This window comes from Neopsephotus bourkii, unplaced genomic scaffold, assembly GCF_033783945.1.
Source record: "Neopsephotus bourkii isolate Nb327-2 ecotype Australia unplaced genomic scaffold, CSIRO-AGI_Nbou_v1 NB_1768, whole genome shotgun sequence".
Taxonomy (NCBI): domain Eukaryota; kingdom Metazoa; phylum Chordata; class Aves; order Psittaciformes; family Psittacidae; genus Neopsephotus; species Neopsephotus bourkii.
In genome coordinates this window covers 5144021-5160766 of record NW_026902242.1, presented here as the reverse complement: position 1 = coordinate 5160766, position 16746 = coordinate 5144021, and the positions used below count along the sequence as shown (strand labels likewise).

The window sequence follows — 16746 nt, the reverse complement described above, 5'->3', positions numbered from 1 at the left end:
CAAGATCCAGACTGCAGAGCTGCCAGGTGGAAAGAAGTAAGTTCTGAACACAGGAGTGAAGCTGAGCTGTCCCAAACAGCAGTTACTGCTGCTGGCAGGAATATATGGGACAGATGGACAACTGCTGGACTAGCCAAGCTCCTGAAATGCCGGCAGATCAGGGTTGTCTCTGCATCATTGCATCCCCTCATTTCCTCTCCCTTTCCTCCAGGCATGTTCAAGACACACTGCAGGAAGAAGACACATAGCTCGTGGCTGGAACAGATGAGCAGCAGCACCAGTGTGAGCAGCTGAAGGTGAGAATTCCTGGCACAGCCTGGCTTGAAACAGGGCTGGCCCTGTGGGCAGTTGAGCAGAGGCTGTGGGAGAACTGCCTTTGCCCTCTAGGTCAGTGTAACGCTGTGCCTTGTCCCGTGTCCTACAGGGCAACAACTTCACATTACCAGCCCCACACAATTCTGCAGGACTGTCTCCACCCCCCTCTTGCCCAAGGGACAGGAACAGCGCAAAACAAAGCAAGGATTAGACAACTTTTAAACAAAATAAAGTCTTTTCTGTTCTGTAGCAAAATCAGTGCCAAGCACCATATCTTTTCTGGGCCACAAGCTGTAGAGTGCCTCAGAGAGTACAGTGATCAGAGAGGCTGGCCACACTCCTAAGACTCAGCTCCTCCTGAAAGTCTTTAAGCTTCAAAGCAACGGGCACTGCTGCCTTAGAGGCCAAAGCGTGCTGGAGTGTGTCCTGGTGTCAGGGGCTCGCCCCGCTCCTTCCGCCCAGGGGTGTAGATTTTAGTAGCTCTGCCAGGAGAGAACAAGGGTGATTAGTGGAATACGTAACCTTTCCCTGCACCACAGCACCCATGAGAAAGTTGGCGTGCTCCATGCAGCTCACTACTCCTGCTCCTCAGCAGGCATTCCACGGCCAGGCAGGGCCAGCACCTACCTGGCACTGCCCAGAGGGTTGCGGCGCTCCTGCTCCTCCCGGCGGGCACGCAGCTGCTCCTCGGCCAGCGCCATCTCCTCCATGGCAGACACTTCCTCCTTGGCACGGCGGCGGTTCTCCTGGAGCAGGGCAGGGGAGGTCAGGGAAAGGCAGAGCTGGCCAGCAGCAGACTCTCTGCAGGCCCACAGGCCTGCTCCCTCCGTGTCAAAGAGCACACACCCTGCTGTAGAGCAGCTATGCAGTGGGCCTGCTGTCTGCCAGCTCATCCTGCACAGGAAACTCACCTGACGTGACTTGCCAGCATGCTTGATACTGTAGAACATGGGGCCCAGCTCTGCCAGCCACTCTCCATCCACAGCAGTGACACACTGCGTGTATTCCTGCAGGGACAGAGGAAAGGCCAGAGTAGCAGGATGGCACTTGTGCAGCCTGGGCACCATTTCCAGAGCCGTGGCAGCTCCCCCCCCGCCTCCCACTTGCTGATGGCACTTCTCATGCTGGGGCTACACCCCTTCCAGATCATTCCTGCCAGCCTCAGAAGCTGCTATGGGCTGGACTTGGTGAGACTGCAAAGAAGTTCAAACATGTCCCACATAGGTGTCCTGGGTTTAGCAGTAGCAGTCATTTTTCTCCTTCTTGGTAGCTGGTGCAGTGCTGTGTTTTGACTTTCAGCTGGGAAGAGAGCTGATAAAAATGATGTTTTGGTTTGGCCAAGGACTTTGTGAGCCTCATGCTGTGCCAGGGAGGAGGGGAAGCCGGGAGGAAGCAGAGGCAGGACACCTGAGCCAAATGAGCCAAAGAGGTCTTCCATACCACAGCACGTCATGCCCTGGATGTAACTGGGGAGTTACCCGGAAGGGCAGGTGGACTGCAGGGTTGGAGGAGGTATCGGTCGGTGCTTGGTCGGGCTGGGGGGAGCAAGTTATCGGTCGCCTGGTGATGGGGTGTTGTATTCTCTTCCCTTGTTATTTCCTTTATCATTATTATTATTGGTGGCAGCAGTAGTGATTTGTGTTATACCTTAGTTACTAAACTGTTCTTATCTCAACCCGTGGGAGTTGCATTCTTTCGGATTCTCCTCTCCGTCCCTCCAGGAGTAGGGGGAGGGCAAGAAGGGGAGGGGGAGTGAGTGAAAGCTGTCTGGGTGGGGTTAAACCCCGACAGTTCTTTTTTTGGCGCCCAACGTGGGGCTCAAAGGGGTTGAGATAACGACAGATCTGACCGGATTAATAGTCACTCGTCACAATGCTGATTTATTGGCTCTCAGAGTTGTTCCTCTTGATCTCACAGCTTCAGAATGTTGTAACTTACTTAGAGCCGGTATTTGCTGTGTTAGTGTTTATCAAGTGTGGGGCTTGGGCTAAGGTTCCTGTCTCACTGTACTTTATGGCAATGGCTTGTAATACGGGTGGGCTCCAGCAGCAGGGCGGGACGGACGTGGCCGTGGACTGGTCCCTGGCCGTCCGGCTGCTCCTCACCGTCCTGGCCCTCGCTCTCGCCTCCGTCTGCGTGAGGCTGCGGGGAGCCCAGGGAGAGCGGGCCCGGGAGCCGGTGGCTGCTGAAGCGGCCCGGGAGAGCGGCCCCGGGGACCAAGCAGGAGCGGGACCGGAGGCTGCAAGGGGACGGCTGCCGGTGGAGGAGGTCGGGGCGGTCGAGGAGCGGGAGGAGGCAGCGGAGGAGCCGAGCCCCGCGGCCGAGCCCAGCCCCGCGACGGCCGAGAACTTTCCCCGGAAGCCGCCCGCCGAGCCCCAGGAGGACGCAGGAGACCCCGCAGCATTTCCCAGCAAGGCAGAGGAGGAAGAGCTGGACTCAGGAAAAGAGAAGCTGGTGGTGGGAGAGCCAGGAAGCACGGCAGCTACACCAGCCCCAGTGACAAGTACAGCAGCATCGCTTGAGAGTGACCCGCTTGAGAGTGTCCACTTTTACTCCATACTACCTAATGAAAGAACACTAGTATAATCGATGGCTATTAAACAAGCATTAGTAAGACATTCTTTCAGGTAAACATAATTTGGAAAGCTACTTAAAGGAATCTCACTCTGCCTCCCAACAGAGATATTACAGCATTGTCTGAGAGAATTAGTGCTCTTAGCAGCAACAACATATGGCAAGACAAATTACAATTTTAGTAACTATGGGATTGATCCATGATTAAGTCAAAACAACATGAAAAACACAAGAGTGAGAGCTGGACCTGATTCATGCTACTTTCCAAGGAGAAGAGTCAAGTCACAAATACCAGGGAACAAAGCATATACAGACTTTCTTACCATTGTGTTCAGGATTATGTTGGCATCTTCTGGCACCTGGGGATTAATTGCAACAACCAGATCCTCATAGCCATTCTCATTTAGCCATACTGTAGAACCTTTTATCAGCTGCAAGAGCTGAAAAGATAGCAAAAATATCAGACTCTGAGTCACCCCCATTACTTGTCTCTGACTGGGAGATTCTTGGATAGAAAAGTGATGGCTTTATCAGTCTTATTTATATGACTGCCTGTAACACAAGAAGACTTTGTTATGATAACCCAGAATAGTTCACCTCCCCCATCCGAGTATGTAGAGTCCCAAGCACATCTTATCTTCTTGTTACAGCAGCTAGGATAGTTTGGTTCTTCCCATCTGACTACATGGAGTCCCAAGCGTGTCTTATCTTGGTGTCACAGGTCATTCGCTTCCCCCCATTGCATGGCCACCAGCGTGACAGCCAGCTGTGGATCTCAGCAGTCAGACAACAGGACCTGCATTACATCAGTGATTTTGCTAATGAGCCAAACAGCACACCTCATATGTATGATAGGTTAACCAGCACAAGTTTCACTTTCCCTTAAACTTCACTCCTGAGCAGCTCCCCCCTTTGACCAGTCAGTGTCCGGGGGCTCCCACCATGGTAACACTACACTTTCCATAAAGTCAAAGCTTTCACTCCCTGGTGGATGCACACCACCTCTTCACTCCCAACACTGCCTTTGTGTTGAAAAGAGGTGCAATAGTCTACAACAAGACACTGGTGTTCTATGCAAGTACACTTGTATCAGATATGTTGGCGGCATTTAGTTACTTGTTAATTTTAGGAAGAAATAGTTCATATTTTACTGTGAACTAAAAAAACCCAATTCAGTTTTCTTATGCCTCTTCAGCTTATCTATGCTCTGCTATTTATTGTATAAGAGAAATAATTGCAAAAGCACACTTGGAACTTCCTGGGAAAAAAATCTGAACAATGCATTATGTAGTGCGGAATTGAAACAATAGAAAAAAACCCAAACCAGATTAGATCAGTGAGACAGTAAAATGCCAATAAATTCTGTATTTGCGATTGAAAGTCTCACATTTTAAATGTCATCATTTGCCTTTAGATGAATAACCAGATTACTCTGTGTGACTCTCCTATGTCTTGTCATCTTTCACTTCATACTTGAAGAAACTTGTCCAAAAGCGACTTTATATTTACTCCAATTCCTTGTTAAAGTATTTCATAGCATCACCCCACACCCTGATTCACAATCAGTTGAGGAATGTCTAGTAGATGATGATTCCCTATCAGATACTTCTTGAGATCTCTCAGCTAGGTAGTTCCTGATTTCTATAGGAGGTGCTTGGTTAATCCCACATAGCAGTGTATTTGGAATTGGGCTATCACACAGTAACCAGTTCACAAATATTTTATGATAGAGTTGTATTGTTATTTAAATTCATAATTCCATTAAAATAATAAAAATGGAACGAATGTGCTAGTGATTAACACTGGTTGTATTTTCATCCTTTAATTCCTTATTGATGAAATTTTGTATAAATAATTTCCTGAGGCAGTCCATGATAAAATGACATTATCAGATTTTGTTATGTCATCAAGATTAATAATTTTCCATGGTGGATGGAAACACATCAGCTTCAGGTCCCAATAGTACTGCAGATATTATGAAGGAGCCTTCTGCAGCTGTTCTATGGAAAGCTCCTCTTCTGATACGAATACAATTTTTAATAACTGAGGGTCTTGATGGGTTCATCTCGATTTTACCTAAAGCAGTAAAAAACGCAGATTAATCCTGACTATAAGCACACTCTTGTAGTATGCAGGCGACCTGAACTACACCTCATTTATATGGCTTTATATTTGAAAAATCGATTAACTTAAATGAAGTGCAATCATTTCTACTGCAATAGCTATTTCTGTAGAGTTTCAAAAGTGCCAATTACTAAGAAAGCCAATATTAAACTGAAGTAACTGTTACTTGTTATAAAATAATTACAGGAGTGTTTAATTTACTAAAGCATTCACAGTTTTTAATTTAAGATGACTGATTATAGTACTTCAGTTAACAAACCTACAGTTATTCTTTTCACAGGCAAAACACAAATCCCATCTATCTGTATTACATAGGCACTGCTCTATTACAGAGTTCACAGTCTACTTTAAATATTCTTCTGGAGAATACTGAGTTTTCAGGTTTTGAAAAGCATTCAAAAGTAAACAGCTCTTAGTTGGGCTGTTGTTGCTCTAATGCTACTGCTAGTATTTATAAAGGGACTTGATGGAATACATAACTGTATAATTTTCTCTGCATTACTTCGCAGTTCTGTTTTCTACACGGCTTGGTATAGACATGTCATGACTCCATGGCCCTGCAGTTTGTGGCACAATAGTTCCGTTAGCTTGGATGTGAACTTTCAGGCTGTATCGGCTTTACTTAGGGAAAACAAACAAGGATTTGGAATAGATCCCATCATTCTTAACGATATCAGAACCTAGATATAAAAATGACATAAATTAACATCAAACAGAAATTGTTGTATTTATGATGCTTTTAGATTAATTTAGCTAGAAAATAACAGGAAAATAAATCTTTGATACGGTGAGGCGCTGAAATGGGTTGCCCAAGGAAGTGGTGAACGCTTCATTCCTGGCAGCATTCAAGGCCAGGTTGGATGGAGCCTTGGGCATTATGGTCTAGTGCGAGACGTCCCTGCCAATTGCAGGCGAGTTGGAACTGGGTGATCTTAAGATCCTTTCCAACCGTAACCATTCTATGATTCTATGATATGCAACCTGTGCAATTCCTGGTTCTGATGGTATGTTAAAACTGTTAGAGATGACTGCAGTCTGAAGTAAGATGTCTTTTGGTACTGTGTTTTACTTCAAGGAAATGCAAATTTCTTAACAAAATCACCTGTTATTTCATTAGAAGCTAAAGAACAGAAGATTTTCAAAATCAGACCAGTTTTTAATTACTTATTTGCTTCTATAGTCACATATTCGATTCTGTTGTGACTGAGTTCTGATTATGCTTGTTTCAGAATTCAGCCACCTATAATGATAAGCAAATAGACAAAAATCAGAAGTAAGCAACAGAAGAGTAACAAATAAAAGCAGTAGTGAAAATAAACCTTCACTGCTGATTTAGGCAGTTGAAACATCAGCTGATGGTAAAATTAATTTTATGTTAATAACAGTTGGTTTACTTACATAAAGACTGAAATAAATGTTACATGTCAAAAAGCAGGATAAAGCAAATTTTGTAAGAGAATATTTTATTGAAGGAAATCTGTTTTTACATGTTTATACATACAGATTATCAACTTTGCATGTACTTTATTGATGATTCTGCAGTTTGATTTCATTCAGGAATAAATGCAAAGCCTTCCTCAAAAAGCCATGTTGGCCTATTAACAACGCAGTGTCCTTCAAAGCAGGAATTTTTTTTCACAGGTGTAGGTGCCAGGAAGATGAGAGGAACACCTGAGGATAAAACAGAATATATTTCCACTTTAAAACCCTATCTGATAACCAGAAGCACCAAACCCCAAACCTGCCCATAAGCATGAAGGATGCCCAAGTGGAGCTGGCGTGGGGTGCAGAAGCCTGCAGCCCCATGCATAGGAGGGCAAAGTGGGTACCTGCCAGGCTCCCTTCTTCCCAGCTGGCTCTGCCCCAAGAGCAGCCTCCCACTGCTTCCTCAGTGATGCCCAGCTTCTTCCTGGTTTCCCAGTGTGGGATGAGTCAGGGTCTTTCTGGCCTGTCTCCCTCTGCCAGAAAGTAGCTGCCAAAATCCTGAGAGATGGAGACCACCAGTGCCCCAGTGGGGCTCACCTCTGCAAAGGCAAGGCCAGGCTTGTGCTAACCATAGGCAAGTGAGGTCAGCCCTCCCTCCACGGAAAAGCAGGAGATTTTTGGTATAGGGACTGCTGCTCCCACAGAGAGTATCCAGGATTGGGGAACCCATAGGCTACTGGGACTTGAGCAGAGGTCTAAGAGCATCTTCCCTGAGCAGCACCCTGAACAACCAGCTGGGGATGGGATCCCTGCTGTTACACAGGGAGAATGGCTTGATGTTGTTATGGCGTGTTACATCCACCCAGGCATCCGCTCACAGTTCCAGCTGGCCACATAAAGGACTTCTAATGAACTTCCCATTTTCCTGTAGGTATCGTTTGTGTCCGACTAACTGCAGCCAGCTATCCGCTCCACCCATGCACAAAGGGTCTCTGCCTCCACTCCCTGCAAGGCAGAACTTCCAGGGCTAATCGTTAATGGCCTGTCAGTGATGAGAGACAGAATCTGGCCAGATAAAGAATCATGCCTCCCCAAAATCTGTCAAAAGTTGAAGTTATATGTTTGAGTGTGCCTCTTTTTCTTGGAAAGGAATTTCTGTAAGTAAACTATATTAATACAAATTAAGCTATCTTAATCTTGCAAATACAATGTGCTCTCCATTGTTCCTACCCTTTTGCTTGGAACTCCACTTTGCAATGCGTCCTCTTGCTCTTTCTTCCATCCTTAAGGTCTCTATCACATAGACCAAGTCTTGAACACACTCCTGTAGTACCTGTCCCAGTTCTGGGATCTTGACAGGCTCTCTGGTCATTTTACAGTGTAGCAAAGGGGCTGTAGCAATTTAGGAACTGGAGCAAGCAGTTTTGCAGGAGATGCGCATCCTAAGGGAAGGGGAACAAACAGGGTTCAGGTTCATCCACTGAGTTGCTCTCAGAAGTCTAAATTGAGCAATGAATGCAAGTGGATTTAAGGACTGCTTAGTAAAAGAGAAATGTATTAAAGATAGTTTTGCCTCCTCTGAAGATCTAAAGTCTTCTGCAAACAACTGAATGCCTGAGCTGGAAGCGATTCACTTGGAAATGAGGAGTGGCACCAGTGCAGTTGGATTTATGGTGAATAATTGGCACTGGGAACTCTGATCCGGGAAGGTCAATACATATAATAAGGAAAGTTCTGCATCACCTTAGCTGCTAGAACTTGCATTTGGGGTAAGGTGTTTCCAGACATCCTTGGCTAAAACCTAAGAATACCAACACTGAATCATCAGTCTCCATATGAAGGACACCCAGACTTTCTGCCATGTAAAATTCCTTGCTATTAGTAGGGCCTCCCTGCTGCTTCTTTGTATCTTGGAACTGACTTACATTTCATCCATGCCTTAAGTGGGTGCAGAAACACTTGCTGCTGCTCTTTGACCAGCAAAGATGATCTACTGCTCGAGTCTGTGCAAAGAGATAAGGCTCCTGGAGTAAGTGACTATGGGGAACTCCACAGCACTACAGCATCATAACTCCAAGTGGCAGCTCAGCCCAGTACCCGCTACCTTGATGCGCTATAGAGTGAAGGACTTCAGTGTCTCCCTGCTTGAGAAGTGGCACGCTGCGAGGTGGAGCGGGAGATACTGAGAAACAGGCCAAGTAGCAAAACCCACCATACCTATTTTACAAGAGTGTATGGGAAGAAATGTCACTGCTCCACCTCTGCGAGATACATATTTCTGTGTAAGGCAGTGCGTGTCTAAGGACTGCCAAGGGAAAGAAATTCTGGTCAGTATCGTGTGCATGAAAGGATGGGGAAGGAATAGCACATAAACAGGGTCACAACAAATCTGCTGCTTTTGTGAGACTTTTGTGCTATCAGGCTATTGCTAAAATTAAACAATGACCAAAGAAAGGCATTGGAGTCTTGAATTTCTGACACAGAAACTAAACGTTCCTTTAGAGCAGATACAGTCATGAGCCATGCCAAACACTCGGCAGAGCTCCTGTGGTATCTAAATAAGCCTCTCTCCAGCACTCCTCTTTTGTTAAGGCTTGCAATCTTGTTATCGTGGAACTGTGTCCTATTTCCTTTAATTATTTTCCACTCTGTGGATTGTGCCACTGTCATTAAAACGTGCTTTTGGGGACTGAAACTTGTAATTCGTTCTCTGTTTACAAGATACAGAGTGCAATGCTAATTATCATGCAAATTAGCCTCACCAATAGGTAGTGGTTGCTTTATTATATAAGCAATCATCACATTTTTAGACAATTGCAACAATTTGTTGCTTTCTTTTTAAATTAAGGCACTCATATAGCAAGTTCTGAGAAGCTGAAATGAAGACTTGTATCTGAGCTGACTACGAGAGACCAAAGCCACAGCTCACAAACTGCGGTGCTAAAGCAAAGGTCTAGCTGAGGTGGTTAGCTCACTATTCGTCTCTCCTATAGAGAGCAAAAGATTAGGCACATGAAAAGACAACATACCCCTTGTCATTCGGGTACAAACAGGTACTCCAGCATGGATAACGGAGTGATTTCATCGCTACTAGGAAAAGAAAAGATTGAGATTTAGCCTTTGATTTTTATTACTGTGCACACATCATAGATTCATAGAGCCACAGAGTGGTTTGGGTTGGAAGGGACCTTAAAGCTCATCCAGCTCCAACTCCTGCCATTGGCAGGGACACCTTCCACTAGAGCAGGTTGGTCCAAGCCCCTGCGTCCAACCCAGCCTTGAGCACCAGAAGGGATGGGGCAGCCACAGCTTCTCTGGGCACCCTGTGCCAGCGCCTCAGCACCCTCACAGGGAAGAGCTTCTGCCTAAGAGCTCACCTCAATCTCCCCTCTGGCAGGTTAAAGCCATTCCCCCTTGTTCTGTCCCTACAGACCCTTGTCAAGAGCCCACCTGCCTGCGCTGCCCTGGTGTCACCAGGCCCCGAGCGGGCCCGCCCCGTGGGGACGGCGCCACCGCCTCTTCCCGCCTGCCGCGACTGGAGCGGGCTGCGGCAACGGCCGGTTGCTAGGCCACGGCTCATGGCGGTCTCAGCTGCATGATCAGTGTGTGCTGCACACACAAGGTCTCAGCTGCATCATCAGAGACTCCCCGGCCGCCCAGCGCTGTTTTGCTTGCTGTCGCTTGCTCAATAAACCAATTTGATTCATTGGCCTGGCTCTAGTCAGTTTATTTGAGCCACTATTTATAACACTGACGGTGCTCACGCTCATTCCCCCAAGGGGATCCGGCAGCCGCGGAAGACCCGGTGCCACCGAGCACCCGCACCGCAGACCCACCTGTGAACGCCGTGGCTGCTCCGGGTGCTCTCGTCGCCGACCTCCTCGGTGTCATAAATTGAGACCACAACGGATCATAATCCAATTAAAATTTTATTAATTATAGCAAGTAGAATATGAGCAAAAGCAGCGCTGGACGACAGGGGAGTCTGCGCTCCGCCAACTGCCGTGAAGAACAGTTCAAACAGCCCCTTTTTATACATCTTTACTTCCATGTTCATGAAGTAGTGGAGGTACTCTGCGCATGCTTCACATAGTTGACCTTTTACTCATATGTCCTTTTATGGAGTTGTTATCTCACTTTCTTCCATTTCCTGGAGCATCTTGCAGTTATCTTCAGTTTGCACAATCGGTATCTGGTTTAGTTGTGTAAGCGATTGCGGTTATCTTATCTTGCTTAAGCTGTGTCTGGTGGCTGTTTGCATAAGTGATTTCATATCTTTTGTTGCCTAACCTTTACATTGGGCTTAGCATAAATCTTAATAAACAATACCCTAGTCTATAGTTTAGCACAATCCCCCCTTTTTCTTTTTATCCTATTATTGTTTATTAGACGCTGCTTTCATTCTCGGCACTGTAAGCAAACCTTTTTCCACAATCCCAACATTTACCATAACACTCACAAGGCAATACCTCACAATTACAATAGGCATAGCTTTCACGTGGCATAACGCATTCACAATAATCTTCATCCTCATTAATAGATACACTCTTATATTTTGCCCCAGACCTTGTAGTTAAAATAAGCAGTTTAGCTATGTCAAACCGTTCTCCAATAAAGTGTAAAATATAGCGCAATATACAAGGCCCAAATATAAGTCCCAGAATCAACATAATAAGCGGTCCTGCTAAAGCAGACAACAAAGTGGTTAGCCAAGGTGAAACATTAAACCAGTTTTCATACCATGACCTGCCCGCCTCACGATCTTTCTTACGTTGATCTAACCTTTTCCGGAGTTGTAATATTTTGAGTGGCATGTGTTTCCTGTAAGTTATATATTTTCCATACCATAGGTTCATGAGGGTTTCCATTTGCTTGGGTTATTATCAATAACAAAACTAACGGTATACCAGGAAAAGGGTGTCTGTCAATTTTGCCAATTTAAGTATATTTTTACCAGTCCTGGGGAAGTTCGGCCATTGCTGCCTTTGCGCCCCATTGTTCTGGGTCGTTTCTCCACATTTTGTTCCTCCTCTGCCTCGCCCGTCGACTCGGTTGCTTCGAGCCACGGGGTGTACCATCTTCTCGGCAGCAAGGGAATTCTTCAGGAGAACAGTTGTTTTGGGCTTTCTGCCTGTTTACATAGGCTTCCCACTTTGCAGCTTTAACTAATGGGGCAAAGCAAGACACGGTTAGTACTTCCCTTCTACACTTTATAACCAAAATTTCAGCTACACAGGGGACTGGTTCGTTGGAGTGGTAACAATAATATTGAGGGTTTTATTCCTTTGGCAAAAATTTCCCACCACTCATGGGATTCCCGAATAATTTCTTGTTTAGACTCTAATTGTTTTAATTTCCACTCAGTGAGAGTTCTTTGGATTTTCCAACACTGTGTGCAAACTCCTACTGGAGGATAGCCACATTCACAGTGTGTCCACCATTTATCCTGGCACACCTTACACCTGAAACAAGCAAATGGATAACAATTGCAGTTCAATTTATTACACCTAATTCGTATATCTAGAGTGCATATATTATTTACATCAGCATATCGTCTATATTCAATATTGTGTGGTTGCATAAGTTTAGCAATTTCCTTCAACACACTTTGTACGCTTCCATATATAATAGAAAAAAAAAAAAAATTATAGCAAATATAAACAGCAATACACACTTTATGCCAAAAGGTAATGCGGCAAAATAATCAAATAAAGTCTTTATCATTACGTTATATTTTCAGGGTTATCTTGGTGTCACCTGGGGTACTGATTACTTTCCAGTGAGGTCTCGTCACTGGGCCTTTAATGCGACTGGCATGAGTCCATCCACGCTCAGCAGTCCGGACAGCTGTTTCTGTTGTAAGCAAAACAAGATAAGGTCCCTCCCAATTGGGTTTTAGGGTTTCTTCCTTCCACACTTTAATCAATATCCAATCCCCAGGTTTAACATTGTGAATTTTAAGTCCAACGGGGGTCATTGCACAATCAGTCCATGTTCCCAAAGCTTGTTACGATGTTCTGCTAATTGTGAAACATATTCGTTAATCACACGGTCTCGAATTAAAACATTTGTTTGTGGACTTTCAATTCTATAAGACATTCCATACACCATTTCAAACGCTGATATTCCTACATCTGCTCGGGGTCTGGTTCTGAGAATTAATAGTGCCATGGGTAGGCACTTAATCCATGATAATTTGGTTTCTATCATTAATTTAGTCAAAATAGTTTTGATTTCTCCATTCATCCTTTCAACTTTTCCCGAACTTTGCGGATGCCATGGTGTATGGTATTCCCACTTAATACCCAAGTTTTCTGTTAGATCTTTAATAATGTTTGACACAAAGTGTGTTCCCCTGTCCGAGTCGATTACTTCAGGTACTCCATATCGAGGTATAATGTGTTCAAGTAACAGTAAATCAAGAAAGAAAATAAGATATAAACGGATTTCAAGCATAAAATGTATACATAATTATTAGGGCAAAATACAAATGATTTTATTATGATTCATATTTTTAATTTTCTGTAACAAAAATATTTGGAATAATACCTTTCTAGTGAAATGTTTTAAAATAATCCCAGATTAAGTATTTCTCAGTAAATATTACTGATCAGGAATATGTGTGACAATATTCAAGATCTGACTAATTCTCTTTTACTGACACTAAATCACTATATCTCATAGCAGTGATACTACTAAGTGTCAGACTTAGAAATTTACTGCCTTAAAAGGACTGCATCTGGCAGTGGAGTCAGACGGAAAGGCCAACTGCAAACTCCTGCTTTCACAAACCCAATGAAAAAGCTGCTATTCATATTTCTTGAGATAAAATCAAATATTAAACACTTGTACATGCAAACACAGGCACTTCAGCATAACAAAATTTCTTACAAAAATGCTTACCTTCAAAAACCATTAAAAGAAATCAAAGATTTCCCTCCAATTATTAGAGTAGAAAGACTTGACCATTCCCAGAGTAAAAAAAAAATAAATAATCTTATTATCACAGACTACAGTCTTTCAAGATAAAATACAGACATTAAAATGTAAATAAAACTTTAATTAATTTCCTTTTTTTTTTAAATACAAATTATCAACTTTGTATTAAATTATCAAAAAGCAAAAGTAAGGTTATTAATTTTCAAACCATATCTGAATGAGTAAAATTGGAGATGAGGAAGTATCTTCGCCAGTTTGGAATCCAGCATCCATACAACACACAAGCCATACTAAAAGCAATTATTACATTTTACTTTTTTAAGAGTAGATATCAATTGGAATAAAAATGCTAGATTACCCAGATAAAAATTTAATCATAAAAAAAATGAAATTATTTATCTTCATCAAAACATTTAATTTAGAAAAACTATTTCCTATTCATAGGCCAAATTATTTATATACAATATAGTGTATATATTACATAATTAAGTTCCAGGTTGTTTTTTTTGTTTGTTTGTTTTTTTTTCATAGGCTTCCACAGAATGCTTAAATATTCTGGATTTACCCCAGAGTACCAGGGCTTTCCTCAGTTGTTCCAGCCACTCAGTAGGGCTTTCATCTTTCTTTTGCATTCCATTAAATGCTTTATTGATATTCTGGCCACGGGGTACTGCTTCTCTAATTCCCTGAATTACTATAGTTCTCAGGTCCTGCATATGAGTTCTATGCACCGGATCCTGATTATCCCAATTAGGTCTTTGGAGTGGCCATTTAATATCTGCCTGAGGTCCCTGGTCATGTTGAGCATCCCACAGTCTCATTCCTGCTCATCTAATCATATCTCTTTCCTCGGTAGTAAATAATTGACCAAGGATAGATTGCATCTCATCCCAAGTATAAAGGTTAGGTCCCAAAAATTGATCTAATCTTTCTGCTACTCCAAGTGGGTCCTCTATTAAGTTTCCCATCTTGGTTCTTTTAAAATCTCGTAGGTCAGCCGAGTTTAAGGGTACGGAAATATATCCGATCACAGGTTGAGGTCCCCCCATGGGTATTTCCCTTAGGGGGTACATCTGAGCTGCCCCTTTTTGACTTCTAGTTACGCGTCTAGGAGGAGGGGGAGACCCTTGTTCCGATCCTGGTGGGGGAGTGGGCGCTCTGGGGACCTCTGGAGGGGTTGCAGGAACAGGAGGAGGAATGTAAGGAGAGGGGGTTAGAAGGGTTTCGTCTAACTCTTCCTTCTTTTTCTTTTGTTTAGTTTTTTATTTCATTCAGCGGATAAAGTCTAGCTCCCGGTCTTTCTAGCCACACTTCTGCATATTGACTCTCCTCCGGGTTAAGGAGTTTTTTATTATTAACTCAGAGGTTTAATTGCTGTCTTACCCAATCTTCTTCTGACCCATAGACTGGCCAAAAGACATTTTTAGAAATCTTCTTCCCTCCCCATATCTTAGTACAATATTCTCCAATTGTCTAAGATATATGCCAGAGGGGTATTCTTAGGTACAGTGGGTACCCTTCCCATGGGAGTCGAAGGCTTGCTGCCCTTCGTCCCCATCTTCTGGAATATCTACAAACATCCACTCACTCGCTCCCCTTGTTCCTGGCCCAGTCCCTCGCGGGAGATGGGAAACGCAGTACTTAAGGGTCCACACTCGCTTGGTTCAGTATATCGAACCTCTCACTCGTTATATTCCAGGAAACCCAATCCCGCCTGAACGGCAAACCCGCAACCAACTTCGCAATATACTTACGCGTCCTGCGTCTTCGTCCAGACTCCCGTGCACAGAATTTTTATGGGATTTTACCGGTTTTTTTCCTTTGCTCATTATTCTAGAATTTAGGTTCGTCGGTAAGGTTGAGGTAAGCTGTCGGTCGCGGGGCCGCGGATTGTCGCGGGGCGCCTCCCCGGAGGACCAAAGCCCACCATTCCTTATCCGAGTCACGGCACCAGAAGTTGTCATAAATTGAGACCACAACGGATCATAATCCAATTAAAATTTTATTAATTATAGCAAGTAGAATATGAGCAAAAACAGCGCTGGACGACAGGGGAGTCTGCGCTCCGCCAACTGCCGTGAAGAGCAGTTCAAACTGCCCCTTTTTATACATCTTTACTTCCGTGTTCATGAAGTAGTGGAGGTACTCTGCTCATGCTTCACATAGTTGACCTTTTACTCATATGTCCTTTTATGGAGTTGTTATCTCACTTTCTTCCATTTCCTGGAGCATCTTGCAGTTATCTTCAGTTTGCACAATCGGTATCTGGTTTAGTTGTGTAAGCGATTGCGGTTATCTTATCTTGCGTAAGCTGTGTCCGGTGGCTGTTTGCATAAGCGATTTCATATCGTTTGTTGCCTAACCTTTACATTGGGCTTAACATAAACCTTAATAAACAATACCCTAGTCTATAGTTTATCACATCGGCGCTGCCCTCCTCGCCGCAGCTCTTCCCGGTCCCTCTGCGATGCGACCCGGGACCGCTCCCTGCCTACCTCCTCCACCCGCGCTCCCGTCGCTTCTGGGCCGCCAGCACATCCAGGCCCAGCAAGGAAGCCCGTGGTGCCGGCGCCTTGAAGACGTGCTGCTCGGCGGCGGCGCTGCGCTGCCTCAGCACCAGCCCGCCGGCCTCGCTGTCCGGGCTTGTCCCCGCCAGGCGGTGCAGAAACCCCTCGGCCATCGCCGCCGATGAGCGGGCGGGAGGGGTAAGCACCGGAGCTCTGCCCCTACCCCTACCGCTATCCCCGCCCCCTGTCCCTGTCCCGCTTGCGGTTGCCTCAGCGACGGTAAACAAGCTCCCCGAGGGCCGAAATGGCCGCCCTACAGTGCTCCGCGAGAAGTGCCGCTCTAGCCACGTGCACCACAGACACGGGGGCTGGAGCCTATAGGAGCGGTAACCACCATAGAGTGCAGCGCCGCTAGACAAGACGTGCTACCTGTCCGTGGCGGACTGCCGGCGTGAGGAAATGCTTTGGGGTCATGTGGCCGCCGGGGAACTTCCGGGTGTGGTGGGCGCTGCCGAAAGCAAGCGGCGCGGGGGTTCCGGAGCCGGAGCGCGGGCGCCGCTGAGCCGGGTGTGAGCCCGCCCGGCGCTTGCGTTCTCCGGCGCTTGCGTTCTCCGGCGCTTGCGTTCTCCGGCGCTGTGCGTGGCTCGTGCACGTGGTGCCGGTGGTGGCCGGGCCCAGAGCTGAGCACGGCCACTAATGGCACAAAGCTGACCAAGTCCCGAGCAGTAGTCTCAGCCAGTGGCACTGTGTTTTAGAACATTGAGATGAAGCCAGCCAGGCTCACAGGGACAGGGTGACCTCAGGAGGGGCAAGGGGTTGTGCTGGGGCACGGCTCATGGCCGGATGCTTCCTAAGAGATGTG

The 16746-nt window shown here is 45.4% G+C and overlaps 1 protein-coding gene and 1 long non-coding RNA gene across 3 annotated transcripts; both read right to left on the bottom strand.

Moving 5' to 3' along the window:
• Window positions 1–530: 530 nt before the first annotated feature.
• Window positions 531–1320, bottom strand: LOC133226096 (pre-mRNA-splicing factor ATP-dependent RNA helicase PRP16-like). The gene is made up of 3 exons (XM_061379235.1): window positions 1227–1320; window positions 943–1061; window positions 531–797 (listed from the first exon to the last, which is right to left on the bottom strand). Exons 1-3 carry the CDS (start codon window positions 1263–1265, stop codon window positions 713–715), a joined length of 243 nt encoding a protein of 80 aa, XP_061235219.1. The 5' UTR covers window positions 1266–1320; the 3' UTR covers window positions 531–712.
• A 5077-nt stretch (window positions 1321–6397) lies between these two features.
• LOC133226175 (uncharacterized) lies at window positions 6398–9989 on the bottom strand. Of its 2 annotated transcripts, none has more exons than XR_009729435.1 (3): window positions 9889–9989; window positions 7772–7880; window positions 6398–6684 (listed from the first exon to the last, which is right to left on the bottom strand). It is a non-coding gene; the product is annotated as an uncharacterized LOC133226175 (long non-coding RNA). The 2 variants fall into 2 exon arrangements; XR_009729434.1 differs by lacking the exon at window positions 9889–9989 and adding an exon at window positions 9468–9524.
• Window positions 9990–16746: the final 6757 nt, after the last annotated feature.

Excerpts from the sequence above, each read along its gene's own strand:
- LOC133226096 (XM_061379235.1), bottom strand. The coding sequence starts at position 1,265 with ATGTTCTACAGTATCAAGCATGCTGGCAAGTCACGTCAG. Across the intron at positions 1,062-1,226 it reads ATGCTGGCAAGTCACGTCAG|GAGAACCGCCGCCGTGCCAA; the intron begins GTGAGTTTCCTG and ends GCCCTGCTCCAG. Across the intron at positions 798-942 it reads AACCCTCTGGGCAGTGCCAG|AGCTACTAAAATCTACACCC; the intron begins GTAGGTGCTGGC and ends CTCTCCTGGCAG.